The sequence below is a fragment of the Brassica napus genome, chromosome C9, assembly GCF_020379485.1.
Source record: "Brassica napus cultivar Da-Ae chromosome C9, Da-Ae, whole genome shotgun sequence".
NCBI lineage: Eukaryota > Viridiplantae > Streptophyta > Magnoliopsida > Brassicales > Brassicaceae > Brassica > Brassica napus.
Window position 1 is genome coordinate 43,377,974 of NC_063452.1, and position 21,653 is coordinate 43,399,626.

Genomic DNA, 21,653 nt, shown 5'->3' on the forward strand with positions numbered 1-21,653 from the left:
TAATACTAAACTCCACATTTCTATATTTGAATCGGGAAAACTCAATATCAAAACATGTTTCTCCCCTGCTATAGAACAAATTTCTTAAAAGCCTTGAATGAATCATGCCTCCTTATTACATCCTTCTTCATGTAGCCCAAGTGGCAATCAGGTTTAACTTGCTACTTCCTTTCCGGACATGCATTCTAACTACCTTGAGTTTGGTAAGGACACAATCACTTTAGCAATGAAACCAACAATATACAATGTCCAATCCAAATCTCTGGGACTTGCAAGTCCAACCCAATTTTGCATCTCAACAGAGAAAGAAGCCAAGCAACAGGATGCACAAATTAGCATGCCTATCTCAGTTACAATCATTTTCTCAAGATACTATTATTCTTTCCCTCAGGTATAACTGCTTTCTCCTTTTCATATTATGCCTGTGCCAGCTCAGTCCTTCTCATGTGACCTGTCACCAGCTTATGTGATGATCATATCAGAGTTCTTGAAAGATATCAACCAAACCGCATATGTTGATTTGTCTGGTCAAACCTTCATTAGTTATATTGATACTGGCTTCCATTCTTACAATAGTGAACCTCAAAATCTAAACTAGTAGTTTAGATCTAAGTCTCTGTCTGCACCACAGTTTTAAAGTTATGAGAAGAATCAGTTCCTACTAATTGATCTAACATATCAATCTTAAATTTCCCTAGTGCAGTTGTTGTCCTTCAAGTTTTGAAGGATTTCTTTTGAGATGAGCTTTGCGATTATCCTTAGTTACATGGAGATTAAGATCCTGATTATGAATAAATCAAAGAGCAAGAGAATTGATGTACAGCTCACAACTTGAGAGTTCAGTAGAAAAAAATTTAAAAAATAATAATAAAAACAATGCGGTGAGCGTAGATCGAACACGCGACCTTCAGATCTTCAGTCTGACGCTCTCCCAACTGAGTTATCCCCGCTGTGTTTTTTTTTGTTTATATTTAGTATTTAGAGACGCATTTTAAAATATTACTTGCATTGATTAACCAAGATCTGCAAAAGTATAAAATATATATATATATTTTGAATTATACAGGAGTATTCTAGCCCCACAGAAGTGGTCGAAACTAGTCACGTGTTGCCACATGGAAGTAAAATATATTTCCTTGTCCAGCATCAAAGATAATGGTGTAAGGAATAGTCCATACTGAACTGCTGTCAGTTTTGTTTAGATCTTCAGGCTCTGCTCTTCGAGAATCTACATTGTCTTCTTTAATGGTGGAAGCATTTTTGAAGGACGCTGAAGCAGATGTAAATCATGTAATGAAAGACAAAACAGATACATAACTTTAGCTAGCTAGAGATGCCAATCAATGCCTTTCACGTCCTTGATACCTACCCTAAATTAGTTAAATTTTATGACAAAAAGTACCTTTGAGACTGGCAACAACCATCAACTTTGTTTGCACTTGAGGAACCATTGGGTCGAGTGGATCTCTATATTTTAACTGTTCCTGCACAAACAATGATGCAACCCAATGTAAAGATATAGAAAGTATATATTAGACATCCTAAGATTATGCACTATAACGGCTCTCTCTGTAGCGATGTATATATATTAGCTTTTCTTATTCCTCTTTGTACTCAGATATATATTTACCTATTACGTGAGATAATACAAGACAAGAAATTCCATAACCTAATACTCAAGTTGATATTCTATTCCTTCCCACTATCTGCAAAAGTTAGTTTGATTTGTTGTTACTTTTGCTTTTTGCATTCACAAACTATGATATTCCAGGTAAAAAAATTAAGGAAACATTGGAAAAAAGAGACATTTTCAAGTTTGATTTGTCTCAGTAAGATTTTTTGAAGATTTTTTTGGAAACTAGGATTTTATTTTCTGTTAATACCATAACCCTTATAATTAACCAAATAATATGAATTTTAAATATAAATTATAACTTTAGTAATTGATTTAATATTAATTAAAAAAGTAAAAAAAAAGGTATAAACAAAAGGAAAAAAAAAAGAAACACGGTTAAAGGGTATCTTGTTAATCTAATAACATTTTTTTTCTCGTCTTCTCAGCCGTTGCTCTTCGCTCCATCCATGGCGAATTAGGGTTCCAAGTTCTTCATTCGTGTCTTGTCAATCCTTTCCTCTCTTTGTAGCTGAATCCATGTTTCTCCTGTGTGACGACAGGAAGATTATGTTGTTATTCTGCTTTATGATATGTAGAAAATCAGACGACCCCGTGTCAGACAGGCTGATTCGCGTGATGCATCATGTCTATTCGAAGCATATCAAACCGAAGAATGGAGGAGTGTTTCGTGACGGCGGCACGTCGGTCCATTGCCGGCGGAGGAGGGGAAGCGATAACGACCCTTCCTATGGATCCAACTTCTTCTTCTTCTTCTTCACCTCTTAGATGGAGAATCCTTCGCCAAGCTCTTATCATTAGATCTGGTGAATGATTTCTCATAGCTAACGAATCAATTATCTCTCAAAAATTTTCACTCAGATTCTCAATCTGAAGCTGAGATCAAGCGGGTTTCAAGGAAAGCAACTCAAGGATTCAACTTGATTCCTTGTCAGGTGGTTGTTTCTTCTTCGGAAGATTCTCGGGAAGCATGAGTTTGCTACACAATTCCCATTCCTCCTTTTCCCAAACTCTATCTAACGTTAGTAAAGTTTCGATCCAATGAAACAATCTTCTTTAGATTTGCCATTCTTATAGATTTTTCAATGAATTTATAGCAGACAAAGAGTGGATAATTGCAGTGATCTCAATGACTGAGATATCTAATCGACACAACATCGATAATACTGGACTTTTCTGTAAGCTTTTTGATCCCCACTTGTGTTATTATGTTCACAAAAACATTATTAATTGTGAGTTTTGCATTTTAATCTTAGTTTGATTAGGTAGAAACTTTATGTGAATAATGTCTCTGCTCTGTTCTGTTTAATATGTTAGATTTTAATAACGATTTGGCATCATCATCAAATCAACACACATTCAGTTGCTTTGAGGTCTCAAATGCTATATGACATCATTGACTTAAGTTACTGTCACTCTTCTTGGTCAGTGGCCTTCGGAAGAAGTTCTAGCTTACCTCTGCTTGTCTCAGCCAGATTGCTTCAGGTTTCTTACTTCAGCTTTAAGATGGTGTTCCCATAACTTCTTCTTATGACATTTTTATTGGGATGATGCAGAGGTAAAAGAGTCATTGAGCTTGGATCCGGGTATGGTTTAGCCGGTTTAGTTATTGCTGCTGCCACCGAAGCATCAGAAGTGGTGGTCTCAGATGAAAACCCCCAAGTAGTCAATTGTTTGTGGACTGTTCCTTGTCTTCTTGGATTCATAGTTGTACTTAACAATCCATATATTAAACGTAACATAGAGTCCATCTCCATGGCATTTAACAACACAAGCGTAAAAGCCATGGAGTTGCACTGGAACCAGCATCAACTTTCAGAGCTGACCAACAGTTTTTACGTCATAGTTGCGAACGATTGGAAATATCTCTTTGACAAACCAACGGACGATTTATGGACTCTGAAATTAAAGAGGCTTGGGATTCTACATGACACAAAGAAAGAGCAGAAGCAAACTCGTTCGTTCGTTCTATCAGTCATTTTGATATATGCAACTGAACTTGGATCAGAGCACTAGTTATTAACTTTTGAAGTTTGTTTTCTTTGTTATTTAGTTTCACCGGCTTAGTGGTGTTTAATTTTGTTGTCACAACGCTAACTCCCTCCAAGGGCTTTTGTTCCAGACTGATGTTAATTTATTAATCTATACTATTATTTATGAAGTGATTTTGCTGATTTGTCACATTTTCCATGATTTTAGCTAATTTTGCTTATTTGTCATATTCTTATTAGTTTTTAGATTAAATAATCAGTTTCTTAATTTAGATAATATAAATATTTCAAACTTTCTAATTAATTCATTAATTTGAATAATATATATATTTCAAAATATTATTTATGAAGTGATTTTGATGATTTGTCACATTCTCCATGATTTTAGCTAATTTTGCTTATTTGTCATATTCTTATTAGTTTTTAGATTAAATAATCAGTTTCTTAATTTAGATAATATAAATATTTCAAACATTCTAATTAATTCATTAATTTGAATAATATATATATTTTGAAATTTCTAATTGGAATATGATTATAATTATTTTAACTTTCACGAGATTCTTATTAGTTTTTAGCATAAATCATTAATTTATTAATTTAAATAATATAAAACTATTTCAAATTTTCAAACTGGAATTACAATTATAATTATTTTACACAAGTTAGGATCAATTCTTATTTTCATATGATGTAAGATGTTTTAAAATTCTATAGTTTCATTTTTCTCATTCATTCTAAATTTTCTCGATTATAGTTTTTGACATATATATTTATGTACTTTTGATATTTGTTTTTTAGTTGGAATTCTATATTTTTTTTTCTTTTTTTGAGTTTGAAAGACTAGGAGCAAGTCGGTTTTGTTACATGGAGTTTGAAATTATGAATTAAGTATTCTGAATCACTTTTGTACTTATTTCCTGTGTATGTTTAATTATTGTTTAATCTATAAGAGAAATATGCTTTGATATTAAGTTTAGAGAGTTGAATATGTAATCATGTTATGAAACGGCTAAAACGGATATATTTTTAATTAATAATTAGATTTATCATTATATAATTAACCATAATTTAACTTTAATAATAAAACTATCATTATCTATTTTTTTAATTAAAAGTAAACTTATGAAATATTAAGATAAGTCAATGTATATATTGATCAAGTAAACCAATGAAATATTGTCATTTTCTCAATTCGTTTTAAAAAAAAAAAGTTTTCTTCTAAATTATCATCAAACTTTAATTTTTATTTACTTTTTATTTATTTTGTTCTTGCTTGGATTTTGTGTGTTTTAGTGTTTTTTTTGGTAATTTAATACATGTTTCTGATTCAAAAATACAAAGTAGATTAAGAGAGACCAAAAATTCACATTCTTAATTTACTTTATTGTGTAGAATATTTGATATGTAATTATGCTCTTATAGTCTCATACTTTTATAGTTTTTTTTTGTGTTAGGGAGACGTAGACCGAAATAAAAATCGAAGAAAACTAAATGATTAAGAATAAGTTATCCTCATGTTTAAATCATAATACATATATTAATAACTATTAGTAAAATGATTAAGCCCGCATGTGCGAGCAAAACACCTAGTGGTAAAAAATAAAAGAAGTTAGAGGGTATATCCATCAGCTACTCGTCAAAACATTTAACCAAATCAAACAAAAGAAAATGCCTAATATTAAGGGTAGATTTAGTTTAGATTTAGGAAAAATATTTATCGAAATATGGATGTTTCCATATTTTTCGTGATATGCCTATAATATGTAACTAGATTTTGACCCGCGCTTGGAAAACGTGGGTTTTTTGGATTATATTATAATACAAAGTCTTATTATCTCGAAAAATATAATTTTTAACAGTTATATAATCTACGAATTAGTTTATTTGAGATTTTATGTGTATACTTTTACGTAAGTTTCTTTTAGGCATGAAAATTATATGCAGATCAAAAAAATAAACCGAACCAACCCGAAAATATAGGTTTAGTTCAAGTCGAGAGAAGATAACCTATTGGGTTTTTTTTTGGACCCGCAGGTCTTTGTTTGAGCCCGGGTCCTACCCTAGACCTGATCATAAATATGTTGTGTTTATTAGGTATATTTGGATATTTCGAATATGTTTCCGGTATTATGGATATTTTTTTTAATTTTTTGGTTCACGATTATAGTTTTTGATTTCAGGTAAATTTTCAAATTAAAAAAAAAATTGGGTATTTTTCAGTTCATCGTGTCAGATTTTGAATTTTTAGGTATTTGAATTTTTTGGGTATTTGTTTGGAGTTTTGAATATTTTTCAGATTTTTTAGATATTTTGATTTTTTTTAGGATCCTAAATACCCGAACATATGTGGACCCATTACGTCCATATCAGGTCCAACAACCTTTTGATATAGTTTTTTAACGTTATTGTACAAAAACATGGTTGATGAAATATTTTTCTTAGTAAAGGTATCATAAAGAATAATATTAGGATCTGTTAAAAATATCTAAAATATTGTATGGTTAGAGTGATTAATGGTATTACCAAAAAAAAAATAGTTATACATGACTCCAACAACTTTTTTATATTAGATTTTTAAGACTATTTCTCTTTTAATAGTATTCATTCGTTTTTAAGTGAAATATATATAAAAGTATAATATCTAAATCAATAATTTTCAAAATCGTGAATAATCAATACTGATATCGTGAAGTCGGGTTAACTTTAACAATCCAATGAATTTCTACATTTTTGTGAAGGTAACATGAATATTCAGAAAACTCTTTTTTAAATATGAAAATATCTATCAAACTATAGACAGTTGAAAGTTTAGTATATGATATGAGATTTTAGTGGAAAAGTTTATATATGATATGATTACTTTATTATAAAGGAAAGAGGAAGTTAGAATTTACACATATATGTCGTATAACTTCTCTTGCTTTAAATCATATATTATATGATAAAAGTGATAATATAAAACATTAGTTTCAATGCTTTTACGATTAAAAATCAAAATGGTAAATATAGTAATAGTAGTGATTGGGATTTAGGAGTGATATTTGAATAAATAAAGAAATTGAATAAATTATTGTTAGAGAAATATATGGTAACATATTGTTAGTCTAAATTTAAGGTAAGACCAAAAAATAATAAGATAAATGAAAGAGTCCAAACAATTTTCATAGGTAGATTTTTTAAGAGTCTTTCCCTTTTAATACTATTGATCTAAGTATATCAGAACGCTGAAGAGAGGATGGAAGGTTTATTATTCCTTACGCATATGATAAGGTAAAAGGCAGAAAAGATTATGACACATAAAAAAAAGGTATTTCACATAGTCGATGTTATAAGTTGTAATAAAACTATAAGAAGACTAAAGATATCTTGTTAGAATATTACCTGACGAAATCTAGGTAGGATAGAATATTGAAGAAAGTTTTGTTGGTATTCTCTACCCAGGATAAATCAGTATGTAATACTTACTATCCGATTTCTAAGCTAAATAGATGACTAGAATGAATATTATATTCGTGGTAGAACATAAAATAAAACATGATTCCACTAATTTTAAAAATGAAATTTAAACATATAAATAGTCATACTAATATTTTCAATAGTTTACATATTTTTTTATATTTTTAAAACTTAGTTTACTATTTTTTCCATTACAGAAGGGTAAAACCTGTATAAAATGACCAAAAATATCTAAAGTCCTATCTAGACAAACAAAAGTTGAAAGTGTCTCTTTTTTCCAATTCTCCCAAAAATTAATGGACTAGTTTGATAGTTTTTGTAAAGATACAATTGCAAAATGCTGTTGCATTTTCTACGTTCAAACCTGTTGGTTGTGGCTTATTTGGTCCTTCATAATATAACATTACTTCTTACCGAAACTAAATAAAAAAGCAAAAAAGAAAAACAAACTCTTGCATTATCAATTGGATACTGAAGGTTTGATAATTCTATGACATAGGCCTTGATTAGTAGAGCATTACCATTAGCATTATGCTCTACATTATCCAATCAACAATTGTTAGAAAAATATTTAGAGAAGCATTTACTAAATGCTAATGCTCTCCAAATTCTCTCCTGTCAATGCTCTCATATGAAGTATTTAGAAGATCATTTGCATTTATAATTTATAAAATTAAAGAAAAAATATAATTAATTCATTTATTTTATTTAATAATATCATAAAATTATTTTTATATCCAGAAAATAAAATTTGATGTCTATAATTAATTTACAATAAAAATATATATATTTTAAATAGTATTTCACATTTAAAATATAATTTAGTTTATATAATTTAATTTATAGAATTTAATTTATTTTAAATGTGAAAATTATTTTTAAAAATAGATATTTTAATTATAAAATTTATTTTAAAATAATAGTTTTCGATATAAACATAATTTTTAAATTATTAATAAAATAAATTAATTATTTATCTTTTTAATTTTATATGTTAATATATTTATATATATATATATATATATATATATTATATATATATATTAGAAATATATTCATTAAAAATAAATATATTATATGTTATCTACTAATTTTTATAATAATTTTAAATAGCATACTCATACTGTTATACCAATCATCTTATTAAACATTTTATCAAAAGCATACAGCTCCTGCAGCATACCGCTTCTATAGCATAATGCAACTGCTAATGCTAATGCTTTACCAATCAATGCCTTATATTAATAAGGAAAATACCAGTATCTTGTTCTTAAACCTTCGACAACCTTAGTAGAGTTCTCAATAACTAGACAATTAGTTTGTGGTTCTTGTATGCCTATTTGTTGTGTGTGATTCGAGTCGATTTTTACTCTTCCATTAAATTTTATTTTGGTTTAATCGAATTCCGTTATAGAATCAAACCAAAACCAAAGTTAGTTCAGTTTTAAGTTTTGGTGTTTATGTACCTTTTTGTCTCCAAACTCAACTGGAAGCAACCAAAATGAAAAAGACCACTACAGGTTCTTTTGTACATCTTTCCCTGTTTAGATTCAACAAGGTACAAATGTGTAGAGTTATCAATCCCCTTAGCAATATACAATGACTCAAAATAAGTATAAACTAGATTTTGATCCGCGCTTTGAAAACACGAGATTATATATTTTATAAAAAGTTTATTTTATAACATATAAATATTTCATTTTTATTTTTATTGTATTATTTTATTTAGCTTAAATTTATATGAAGAATTATATGATGTTGTGATTAGTATGTATATATAAGTAATAGTTGGTTTTATTTTTTTTAGTGATCATTATTGTTAAATAATTTTTGTGGTAATAAACTAATTTATTGATTTAGGATAAGAATTTTTCGATTAGAACTAATATTGTCAGATATTAGTATTGGTATTTTTTACAAATAAATAAAAATACTTATATTGCAATATTATACAAAATATTGTTTACTTTTTAACAGTTATGGACTTAATTTTTAAAAGAATATGTTTTAAATATTTTTAATCATATAATTAAGTGCAATGTAAAAAAATAAAAAATAAAAATATTAGTATATAAATTAAATGGTGTAATAATATTATAGTAGAATAGACATGCGTCTTGCGCATGATGAGTTTATATAATTAAAATTAAAAGTATATAGTATTGACAAATTATATATATATATATATATATATATATATATATATATATATATATATATATATATGTGTTCTAATTTATTTATATGTATACAATTATGTTTTCTTTAGATAATCGTCTATACATTAGGCCGAACATTTGTAATTGTAGCTGTGGACCGAAACCTATTTTGAATTTATGATGAGCATGATCGATTTGGGCTTAAAATTTTTATCACCCTGTTTATACCAACAAAAACCCATGCTTTTCCCGGGGTGAAACATTGTAAACAATATACTCTATTTGTTCCATAATATAAAGCTGCTTAAGTTCAATTTGAGAGCTCTGAACCGTTCCAGGCTTGGCGATTTGCCAAACAGAACCAAACAAGCTTACGAGGAGCTCTACGAATGCCAGAATAGAGTGCTTGGGAATCCTAGTCCTGAAAACTGTGCCCAAGAGTCCGCGGCTTCTGATCGTTGGCACAAGCTCACAAAAATAGAGGAGAAATTCTGGCTACAGAAGTCGTGTATAAGATGGTTGCAAGCTGGAGATCAAAATACAGTCTTCTATCATCGTTACGTTCAAACTCGGACTGCTAGATACGCCATTAGAAGCCTCACTACAGAGACTGGAGAAGTTCTCACGGCGGCTGTCGACATTAAGAGAGAAGCGGTTTCTCACTTTCAACGATTCCTGCAATCCCAAGATGTAACTCGAGTTGAGGTTACAGGCGATGAGCTTCGTGGTATTTTGATGTATAGATGCCCAGGAGGAGTCTGTGCACAGCTGGTTGCTCCTGTCTCAGGACGTGAGATAAATGATGCCCTGTTCTCACTACCTAACGGCAAAGTGTCTGAACCCGACAGTTACACAAAAGAATTCTATGTTGCGGCTTGGCATGTGATTGGCAGGGATTTTATTACGGCGATTCAATCATTTTTCCTCTTTGGTTTTCTTCCAACCGGAATCAATGCAACAAGTCTAACGCTGATCCCGAAGACTGAAAATTCTGAGAAGATGAAGGACTTTCAGGCCCATAGCGTGCTGTAATCTACTGTACAAGGTCATCTCGAAGGTGTTAGCTAACAGGCTCAAGCTCATATTTCCCGGAGCTATTGAGGCAAATCAGAGCGCTTTTATAAAAGAGAGGCTGCTGCTGGAAAATGTGCTCTTGGCTTCTGAGTTGGTAAATGAATATCACAAGGCTTCCTGCTCAGCAAGATGTGCTATTAAATTTCACATCTCTAAGGCGTTCGACATAGACAAGTGGTCCTTTATTAACTCGGTACTCCAAGCGATGGGACTACCATCACAGTTCGTCAACTGGATAAGACTGTGCATCTCTACAACATCCTTTTCGGTCTCAGTAAACGGAAGTCTTGAAGGCTTCTTCACCAGCGCACGAGGGATAAGGCAGGGATGCTCGTTGTCGCCTTATATGTATATCATTCTTAGTAATGTGCTTTAAAAACTGCTAAATCAAGCAGCCGAAGATGGAAAGTTCGCCTATCATCCTCAGTGTCAGGGAGTCAGGGTCACTCATTTTAGTTTTGCTGACGACATCCTGGTCTTTACTAATGGTACCATAGATTCAGTAAATGGGGTTATAGAGGTTCTGAAGGAATTTGCAGATATGTCGGGCCTCCACTTAAACGCAGCTAAGTCTCAAATTTTTGTAGCAGGAAGTGATTAGATGCCCATGATTACTGAAGCGGAAGCTTTGGGAATTGGAGTAGGAAACCTACCTATCCGATACTTAGGTATGCCTTTAACCACCAAATCTTTAACAGCTAACGACTATGAGCTATTGATAGACAAGATCAGAAGGAAGATGCTTTGCTGATCTAACAAGGGCTTGTTCTTTGCCGGTCGGCTCCAGTTAATTCAATCGGTTATAGTAAGCATGGTGAACTTTTGGAGCTCTGCGTTTATCCTTCCAGCTAAGTGTCTGGATACAAAAGAAAGCATGTGCAGCGCCTTCCTTTGGTCAGGATCGCCAACGCAAACCCCACAAGGCTAAGGTGAGTTGGGAAGATGTGTGTTATCCCAAGGAAGAGGGAGGGCTTGGAGTGAGGAGGCTGAGGGATACTTCTAAAGTTTATGCTTTGAGGCTTATATGGCGGCTCTTTACTCAACAAAATTTCTTATGGGTTTGCTGGATCAAACACTATCTGCTTCGACAAAGCTCTTTTGGGATGTGAGAGATGATAATAAGGGATCCTAGATTTGGAGGAAGTTACTTAAGCTGAGGGATTTGGCTTATGAGTTTATGAAAATAGAGGTTCGAGATGGATCAACTACGTATTTCTGGTTCGATAACTGGATGGGTGCATGGAAACTGATTGATGTCACAGGCGCCATCGGCACAACGTATCTGGGTCTTCCTCGCAGAGCACTGGTGTGTGAAGCGGTCTCAAGTGATGGCTGGATTCTGAGAAATAAACGCAGCAGGAAGTTCCAGTCTTTATACAATCAGATACTCGCGAAGCCGGTCCCTGATGCAGATAGGGGAGATGATCTGGTTTTATGGAAGCAAGGAGAGGATGATTTCCAAGACAGGTTCTCTACTGCAAACACTTGGGAGCATATTAGGCCAAAGAAGCCGAAGGTAGCTTGGTATAAGGTCGTCTGGTTCGCACAGAGCACACCTCGGTACGCCTTTATCACTTGGCTAGCAGTACAAAACCGGCTTTCTACTGGAGACAGGATGAGGAGTTGGGATATTACGCAGGAGTGTGGACTGTGTGGAGAAAGGGATGAGACAAGAGATCATCTCTTCTTTGCATGTCCCTACTCTTTCACTGTTTGGGAAGGTCTGGTGAGAGGATTCTTTGGCCGAAGGACTAACCCTGACTGGTCTATTACGCTTAATGCAATCAAACGCGAGAGGGTAAATAGACTTGACTCCATTCTAAGAAATCTGATCTTCCAAACAGTCATTTATCATATTTGGAGAGAAAGAAATTCCATGCGGCATCAGTGCAAATGGACGTCTACAAACCATATGCAAAAGGTTATTGATAGATCGATGAGAAACAGAATAGTGTCGCTGAAGTATGGTCTGCAGCATAGAATTGATGGACTTTTACAACGATGGTTTGAGCTCACGGGTTAGGCAGAATGTGGTCTTTCTATAGTTTTTCTTATTCTTTCTTTTACTTCAGTATATTCTTCATAGCCTGATTTTTTTTGTAAATGTAATTCTTTCTCATGATTGATCAATAAATTTAAAATTTTATCAAATATATATATATATATATGTTTTAGAAGATTTTTGTTGTTACAAAATAAAACACTTTTTAATATTTTTATATTATCTTTAATTTTATTAAAAATCGATAATCAAATAGATTTTTCAGTCATTTCCCTAATTGGTTGAATGATTTTTAAATTCTATTTTTAAAGTTGTTTTATAAAGAAAAATAAATTTGTTAATTTTTTTCATTAAATAAAATATGTATTATGAAACAAAAGGAGTACATTGTTCATTATATAAAACATATGTTATATTTGATCGGTTAGTACGTACATAATTACTCAGTAAATTGAAAGCATTGCAACTGTTTTTTAAAGAGCATAAAATTTGATTAGTGATTAGCCAGACCAAATTTTTTTTTGAAAAGTATTGTACCAAACTTTTAAAAGACGATTGTTCTGTCTGACTATGACATTCCATTCATTTTTTTATGGGAAATTTGGAAATAAGGAACAAAAAAACTTAGCTATCGTCTCTTTACTACAAAATTAAAATTTGTCACTTTTGGACTTTCAGTACTCTTCTTGTAAATAAAAATTAATATCAATATATTTACAATACAAAAAAATAAATAAAAATATAAAACATGAGGTTATCAAACATGTGCATATTTGAAAAATATTTTTGGATTAAAAAAATATTTAGAATAGTAACTTTAAAAATGGACTAAATGTGTTAGAATATCAAATCTACCATCGACAACTTAGAATATGCATTCTACCTAAGACAAAATGATCTACAATACATAGAAGGCACAATACACCTAAAACATTTTGACCTACTAAAGCAGAATAACAAATCTACATTTTCTTCTATGTTTTGTATATTTGGTAGATTATACGACATAATAAAAGTTCTCATATCTGTCCTGACAGAACATATTTTCTTCCCACTTTTCCTTTATCTACGATCTCAGTTTTTTGCATCTACCACTTCATCTTTTTTCGAACTTTGGTAGAAAGTAAGTTCTACTAGATTTGTAAACAAAATCCGAAAATTCAGGAAAAAAACGGTTACCAAATATTCCCTAAATCTTTTTTTATTTCCTTTTTTAAATGTTTATCATTAGTTTTTGGCTGTTTTGTAAGGTCATATGTAAACTAGTATAAGTATGGCTAATATTTAGCTGCTTAAAGTCAAGGGACTTTTAGCCAGACACAATCTTCCATGTCTTTTCTGAATAGTGGACGGGTTGTGATGCATTTCACTATCCATCAGCCTCCGTTACGCAAGTAACCATACGTCATTATATGTGCATCACGTACGCATACGCCTTATCCTAGTCTTCTTTGTTTCTTTCTCTTTTTCAAATTTTGAAAATGACTTGGAAAGGAATACTCTTGTTGAAAAGTCAGGTTTTAAAATTTGTGGTAGTGTTCAGCAAGACCAAAGTTGGATAATAAATTTTTTTCCTCAGTTTTAAGGGAAAACAAACATACAGTCTGAAAGCAAATCCTTAACAAGCTAGATTGGGCTCACTAGAGCTTTATTGAAAGTAGATATAAATAGCTCGTAAAAATGTTCCTGGTTTCAATCTCTTACTCGGAGAGACATCTTGATCGTTCCTGCCTCCCCCTTGAGCCTTCTTCAGTCATGTGGTCTTTTAATTTGCAGTTCCGTATTTGTAAAACTCCAACATCTCTTCTTCCACGGGATGTGTCTTGCCTACTATCACAAGACAATGCAACGGTGCTCCACAATCAACACTCTCCAATTGCTTCATCGTCCCCGAAAGTATCTTCTGGTCCTCAGCGCCAAGCCTCGCAAAACCCACACACTCTGTCTCTTCAGAGTACACAGAATCTCCACGCTTCTGCTCAACTTCCAGCAGCTGCTCGATGGCCGTATTAACAGTCATATACCTCGGCGGCTCATACTGTTTCTTCCCTCCTCTGCAAAGAGACTCGAAAGTAGGCTCCTTCACTCGGATATCAAGCAAGCAGAGCGTGTGCAGTCCAAGAGCACGGTTCTTCTTGATCTTCTCGTAAAAGCTATCAGGTCTCCAAGTCTCGGTAAAGAAAGGGGTCGAAACCGTCTCTCCGTAATGGTAAAGCTGCAGACGACAAATCCCAACATCGTTCATCACAGATGCGTTGTGCACCACCTCTACGTTTACACCGAGTTTCTTAGCTCTAACAACAAGATCGCTATGCGTTGTAGCTCTGCAACAAACAAAAAAACACACAAAAACAAAACAATTCAGACAGTATCTAACTAACTAAACGACACCGTCTAACTAGATTCAACATTACCCAAAGGGATCACCGATTCACCAACAACGAGAAAAGCGATATCATTATCAATGGCTTCTTCAATCATAATCCCTACCTTTCTTCAACCATCTCTCTATCAGCAAGTGTGATTGGTTTCCCATAAAACTTTTCCTGTCCATGTATATTTTCTGAGATTTCTTGACGGCCTCGAGTCCTCTCATGGTTATGTCGCTTTCGTCTCCTAAACCTAAACCTATGATGTACAACATCTTCTCCTTCTAACTCTTCTCTTCTGTCTTGAACCTTAACACATGAATCAAGCACTCAAATCAGGTAATTGAGGAAGAGTTGAGCTTTATAAGATTAAAAGCTTCAGCCTTTAGTTAACAATTGATGAACTAAATCTAAGACAAAGACAAATCTATCAGCAACATAAGTGAGTTTAGGTTTACCTGGTGATGGTCGTTCAAAAAAAAAAAGGGGGTTTACCTGGTGATGTTCGCAGAGAGCCTGGGTTGGAGACGATTGGATTTTGGACCTTTTTAACTTTATTTACTTTTTACTATACTCTAAAACTTACTAATATCATATTATAACTATATTTAATTAGTACTTATGTTTTTATTATATTTATAAATCTAAATAGTAAACACCAAGGACTAAAGTGAGTTTTCCTTATAGTTTGTACTAAGAGGACAAAGATTAGTAAAATTATTCTAAGGGGACAATAGCTAAGTTTTTTTGTTCCTTATTTCCAAATTTTCCTTTTTTTTATCACTCAAACATTAAGGCAATGAAAATGAAATTAGGTTTTCTCACTCAAAACAATCGATTATCAGAACTCCATTTACCGGATTCTTTCAATCCAACACTTCTTTACTCATTTCGACCTTTGAATTATAAATTGGGAAATCTGTTTTTTTAGAGCAAAAAAATGGTAACTATGTCCCTTTAGACTAATCTATACTACTTTATGTCCTATTAGACTAATTTTTTCCAAAATGGCAGTAATGTCTTTAAAATTGTAATTTTTTTAAAAGATATATATTGAGTTCGACAAGGGGGATCGATCGATCCCACTTTACAAGGTATAGTGGATCGATCGATCCCGATCATTATTCAGAAAAAAAAAACGCGAAATATATACTGATCGACCTGGTCCATTTAACTCGATCGGCTAAGGTCGATTTACACGGATCGACCGATCTGTAAGGATAGATCGATCGATCCCGTGCCCAGGAAAGAATCCCAAATCGAATTTTTTGGTTTTGTATGATTATATCCCGATTGATTCCCACTTGATTTGAACCGACCAAGCATGATTTCAACTCTTTAAACTCGATTTCTCTGGGATGAAACCCATAATTTCCCATTCACGAACAAAGGGGGAGAAAATCAAATTCTCACCCAAGTTCATTAACCCTAACTCACTCAATTTCATTCTGATTTGGACGATTATTTGACCTAACCCATACGATTTCGTGAGCTTTTTACGAATCTATCACTCTTTAGTTTGTTCTGCAAAGGTATGAAACTCTATCTCCACTTCTTTTTAGAGTTTGAAAATAGAAAGGTAAAAGGTAAATTTTTTAAGTTAGTTAGGATGTTTAGGCTTCAATCATGTGTTAAGATGATGATTAGAGAAGATTTTGTACACAATCATGGCTTAAATCATATTTTTGGGATAGATTTAGGAATTTTAGGTATTGTTTTTAAAAAAAAAATCAAAGCACCAGAAAATTGAAATTAATACAGTGAGAATGCTAATTCTTTGACATTGGTTATTGATAAAGTATTAAGAGATATTATTTAACTGAGCTGTGATATTTGTTATTAATAGATATAGATATATGTTGTATTGTATTCAATTTTAAGGTATGGAGTTGGAGTTGCCTGATCGTTTATACGGTGAGGGATTGGAACCTCAGGTTAAGAAGATTAATAACAGCTGCCGACTAAAACTTCTCGAGTTGCTGAAGGAAAAAATGGAGCCCGAATTCGATGAAGTTATGAAAGATCCCATTTTTTCACAGATTATGGTTATCCAGAAGAATGATCTAAAGTTTTCGGCGATGTTGGTACACTCTTTCTTGTGTAAGGAGTTGATGACAAGCAAGAGACATGAGAAGTGGTTCACTTTCGCTAGGAGACCTCTGCGTTTTGGATTGCAACAGTATCATGCTGTCACTGGTCTGAAAGTGAAGCGAGAGAATAACAGTGGGTTAGTGACATGGAAAGATGATGATGGTTTTTGGAGCAAGCAGATAAAGACAAATGGAAAAATAAATTTGCAGATCATAAAAAAGAAGCATTTGGAAGAGAGCAATACCTGGACTTGGGTTGATAGGGTGAGACTGATATATCTTTGCGTTATTATGGGTGTGGTGATGGGGAAGGATGAGAAGGTGAATATCCCTCATCAGTACATGAAGTTGGCGATGGATTTGGAGAAGCTTCGGAATTACCCATGGGGTCTGTATTCGTTTGATTTCCTTCTGAAGCAAATTGATAAAACAAGGCATAAATTGGAGCAGAAAGAGGGGTATCTGATGGAAGGATTCTTGTTTGGTTTCCAAATTTGGATAATGGAAGCTGTTCCTGCTTTAGGAGAGATTTGTGGCACAAAAGTCAGTAAAAATTTTACAGGTCCACTGTGTGGTAATTGGAGAGGATGTGTAAAATGTTCTTATGAAGATATCATTGGCGTTGAGAACTTATTCCCAGAAAATGTATGCATATATTTTTCTAATTAAAATATTTATTGTCTTGTTCACTTTACTAATGATTTGATTGTTTGTAGGGGATTTTGCATTCATTCATGGAATCCAACATAGATGGAGTAGTCCTTTTGGCAACTGATTTTGTACAGAAGGATGAGAAGAAGGATGAAAGAGTAGATCACATTTTGGATATGATCAATAGCAAACATGATTGGAACAATCATGTTTGGGGAGTAAAAGAAGTTACGAACTCTGAATTTAAGGAATCTGGCGAAGAGAAAGGAGAGGATCAAACAGCTGATACTGAGAGAGGTGAAAATAGTCATGTTGCAGGGAATGTTGATGGCACAGCTGATGTTTCGGGAAGAAACAAGAGAAAGAATGCAGACCGAGGAGCAGAGTCAAGGAAGAAGAATGTTTTGTGCCACCTAGCTGCTTCATCAAAAGGGAATATTGACACATATATGAAAAACTTCTTGGAGGATCTGGTACAAGCTTTTTTTACTACTTTTGGGGAGAAATTCTGTCAGCAGTTCTCGGACAGGTTGGGAAAGATTGAGACTGAGGTTACACAACTCAGGACAGCTTCGGAGAGAACTGAGCAATTTAAGACAGTTGTAACCGACAGATTGGGGAAAATTGAGGCTGAGGTTACACAGCTCAGGACAACTTTAGTGGTGACTGAATTGGTGGGAAAGAGTGATCAAGCAAGCGGTCCTAGCATGACCAAAATCAACAGTGGTCCTAGCACCAGCAAAAAAGGCACTGCTCCATCAAAGAAAAAGGTAACTAATAAGAGAAAGAGTTAAAAGTTGTTGAAAGCTTGGAACTAGGCGATGGAATGTAGGTCTTTGAAGCTAGGTTGTTGGAACTTGGAATGAGGCGGTAATATGTATTTGAAACTTGTCGTTTATGTAATGACTATATTTAATGTAATATGTATTTGGAAGTTTGTATGTTTATTATGGATTTCTAACTTGTCGTTTATGTCTATTCTCTATTTTGAACTTGAAATTTGTATGTGTAATTTGTAATTGTACGTGTTTGTCAACAGGCTGTAAAAAACCAAGAGTTAAAGACTGCTGATTCGTGTGTCAATTTACCTCGTGCAAAAGTTACTCAATCATCAGCTAGTGATCTTCGTATGGGTACACAAGAGTTTTTGGAAAGTTGCATGAAGAACCTTCCATTAGAAACATTTGTGAAAGGTTTGAATCCTTCTTAAGCTAAAGTCGAAGATTCATTGGATTGGTTGGAACTTCCAAAATCATTGAAGAAGCCAACAGATTCATTGGAACTTCTAAAATCATTGAAGAAGCCAGCGGTCCGATTAGATGACCGAGATATAGAGCTAGACGGCGAAGATTTCCCTGATCGCTGCTTGGTGTTTGTGCATCCTGCAGATTTTAAGAAGATGCAGGACTGGCAAAATACACGAACGTATGTTATTCCTTTGTATATATCATTCCGCTGATTTTCTTAATAATTGACATCTCTACCATTGTATTTTATTTACAGAGCTATACAGATTGGTCCTTCTATGTTAGACGGTGATCTAGCCGGACGTATTATGTCTGCCAGCAGTTGGCTTAAAAACTACATAAGCATTCAACCGGTTATTTCTATAAAATGTTACCTATTATATAAATGTATACATTACAGATTTGTCTTTGTTTTTGTAGGAAATTGATGCTATAATGTATGTTTTTCGGGAAAGAACAACATTGAAACGATGGAACGTAGACCGTGTTGCTTTCATGACATGCGTCTTCAGCGACCTCATTGCTAAGGATTACCAGAATTTCTGTAAGGGTATTAAGAAATACACCATGGATCCATTATTACTTCAATACGGTAAAGGTGAACTGCCTTCCCATGGAAGAACACGGATGTTGTGGAATGTCGATGTGGATCGGATGTACGTTCCTGTCTGGGTCAATTGCAACCATTGGATTGCTTTATGCATCAGTTTTGTGACTAGGAATATCCAGGTGTTTGATTGCGGGGGTAAAAAAAAAATCAAGGAAGTGGAAGCTTTCGCGCAGCTTATTCCTCGGATTGTCAAGGCTGTGCAGTCATTGACAATACAGAAGCATCTCCACATCACTCCGTACAATGTTTCCTATGTACCTATGAGTGGTCTTAACCGACTTCAATGTCATTGTGGTGTGTACACTATAAAACACATCGAATGCCACGTGCTTGGGTTGGACATATCTATGGTGAGTGATGAGAACATTTGGGGAGCTCGGATAAAGATTATGTGGGATCTATGGGAAGCAGCTAATGATCTAGAACTGATTGAGAGAATGTCAAAGTATGAGCCTATTAAGTGTAGTAAGCCTGCCGAGTATGTTGAGATTGATGATTTATGATTTATTGTTGGTTATGCTTTTTAAACTTATTTTGTAATGATTTTAGGAATTTATGTTATAATGGTATTTTTTCTATATACAGTACTTGAGTTTACAAAATGAAAGACAACATTATCAATTGAGAAACCATAAAGTTCACTAAACTCAAAAAAGAATTACAAATCCGGTCAGCCTAAATAGATCGATCGATCGAAACAAGATGGTCGATCCAGAAAGATCGATCTAGATAGATAGATCGTTCTGTGTAGGACCAGATCGATCCAGACAGTTGATCCTGAACATTATGCAGAACAAACAAAAAAACGCGCAACATATTTTGATCGACCTGTTCCAGTACGCTCGTTCGGCAAAGCTCGATCGCCTACAGATCGATCGATCTATATTTCGGATCGATCGATCCCGCACCCAGGTAAGTCTCTCAAATCGATTTTATGGTTTTCATCGGTTAAATCCGGTTTAATACCCACTTAATTTGAACCGGACTAACACGATTTTATTCATAAAATCGTGAGACTCAGATCAAACCTCACTTTTATCTCCTTCCCCAATTTTTTTTGAGAGAATGGGATCAAACCCAACTTCATAAACCCTATCTCTCTCGATTTAACTTCGATTTGGACGATTCTTGAGCCTAACCCATACGATTTTGTGAGCTAATTCTGAATCTACCACTCTTTCGGTCGATCTGTAAAGGTATGAAATTCTATCTCCACTTTTATAGTTCGAAATTGAAATAGAAAAAGTGAAATTTTAGTGTTTTTAAGTCGTTTTGGCTTAAATCGTGTGTTAGGGTGATGATAAGTGACGATTTTCCTTATAGCTCTTGCCTTAATTCGTAGTTTTAAGTTTGATTTAAGAAATTAGGGTTACTTCTTAAAAAATTTTTTTTGAAAATTTAGAATTAATAGACTGAGATTGCTGATGCTGTAATGTTAGTTGTTGAGTTGCATAGGTGTTGAATCATTGTCCATGCCAATTAACTCAGTTTTATCTTTGAGAACTCATTTGTTAAGGGTTGTGTGCAGAAAATGGTGAAAAAAGGAGTGCCGAAAAAAACCAAGGAAGCAGCACCGGCGGCAACACAGACACGTGACACAACAGCTGCTTCGACCTCAGCGCAGCCCGAAAGTGGTGAGCCTTGGGAAGCAGCCCCTTGGCCTCGTGACCCATTGACTCCATTCTCTAAACTCCCTACAATTCATAACCGACATATCTCAAGTAAGAAGGAGCTGAGAGAACTTGCATCCTACACAAACCGCGATTACTATGCTGGTTGGAGTGATTACCACTGCATTCTCTACAATGGTTTGCAGCGGATGAGATTGAAACCAACAAAGTTCATATGCGATTACACTACAAAGGAGTTGGGAATTCTGCGGGATGTCAAAAAGATGTGGAAAAACATGGGACTTGGAACTCTTGGCTACAATCCACAACCCTTATATCCAGACTTGGTTATACAATTTCTCTCTTCTGTTGAATTGCACTACAAGTCCGAGGTAAACAAAGTTGCTAGCGAAGGTAAACTTACATTCCTATGTAGAGGACTGCTTTATGAGATGTCTATACACGAGCTGTGTATACTATTCGGATTTGAGACCCGACATCAGGCATGCTCTTTGCCCAAGTTTCCTTGTGCTTACTTGTTGTGGAGAAAGATTGCAGACAGTTCTTATGTATCTCGGGAAGCTAAACTTGCAATGCTCAGAAACCCGGTCTTGCGAGTGGTAGCAAAATATCTGGGTCATCTTCTACTTGGAAAGTCAGAAGCAGGATCACTTACCGAGGATGAAGCGCAGCTTATTCACTACGGGCTGCCATTAGCTCTCAGGCCGACGTATGACGTTGCAGATGAACCTCCAGAA

The 21,653-nt window shown here is 33.9% G+C and overlaps 2 protein-coding genes, 1 long non-coding RNA gene and 1 pseudogene across 5 annotated transcripts; 3 read left to right on the forward strand and 1 right to left on the reverse strand.

Annotated features, from left to right (window-relative positions):
• Positions 1 to 1,983: 1,983 nt before the first annotated feature.
• LOC106353615 lies at positions 1,984 to 3,798 on the forward strand. 3 transcript variants are annotated; one of them, XR_001271855.3, is made up of 4 exons: positions 1,984 to 2,654; positions 2,731 to 2,811; positions 2,951 to 3,118; positions 3,190 to 3,798. It is a non-coding gene; the product is annotated as an uncharacterized LOC106353615 (long non-coding RNA). The 3 variants fall into 3 exon arrangements; XR_001271854.3 differs by having other exon boundaries at positions 1,987 to 2,654; positions 3,063 to 3,118; XR_002661032.2 differs by having other exon boundaries at positions 1,987 to 2,654; positions 2,734 to 2,811; positions 3,063 to 3,118.
• A 7,749-nt stretch (positions 3,799 to 11,547) lies between these two features.
• Positions 11,548 to 12,339, forward strand: LOC111209510. The gene has a single exon (XM_022709448.1). The coding sequence runs from the start codon at positions 11,548 to 11,550 to the stop codon at positions 12,337 to 12,339; it is 792 nt and encodes a 263-aa protein (XP_022565169.1).
• Positions 12,340 to 13,686: 1,347 nt separating this feature from the next.
• Positions 13,687 to 15,205, reverse strand: LOC111209758 (annotated as a pseudogene).
• Positions 15,206 to 16,570: 1,365 nt separating this feature from the next.
• Positions 16,571 to 19,788, forward strand: LOC106355408. The gene is made up of 6 exons (XM_048768018.1): positions 16,571 to 17,320; positions 17,494 to 18,198; positions 18,468 to 18,561; positions 18,640 to 18,853; positions 18,932 to 19,028; positions 19,096 to 19,788. The coding sequence occupies exons 1-6, from the start codon at positions 16,571 to 16,573 to the stop codon at positions 19,786 to 19,788; spliced, it is 2,553 nt and encodes an 850-aa protein (XP_048623975.1).
• Positions 19,789 to 21,653: the final 1,865 nt, after the last annotated feature.

Bases quoted from the DNA above. Each gene is read 5' to 3' on its own strand.
- LOC111209510 (XM_022709448.1), top strand. From the start codon at position 11,548: ATGGGTGCATGGAAACTGATTGATGTCACAGGCGCCATCGGCACAACG.
- LOC106355408 (XM_048768018.1), top strand. From the start codon at position 16,571: ATGGAGTTGGAGTTGCCTGATCGTTTATACGGTGAGGGATTGGAACCT. The intron at 17,321-17,493 runs GTCAGTAAAAAT...GATTGTTTGTAG, and splicing joins GAGAGATTTGTGGCACAAAA to GGGATTTTGCATTCATTCAT. The intron at 18,854-18,931 runs GTATGTTATTCC...TTTTATTTACAG, and splicing joins GACTGGCAAAATACACGAAC to AGCTATACAGATTGGTCCTT.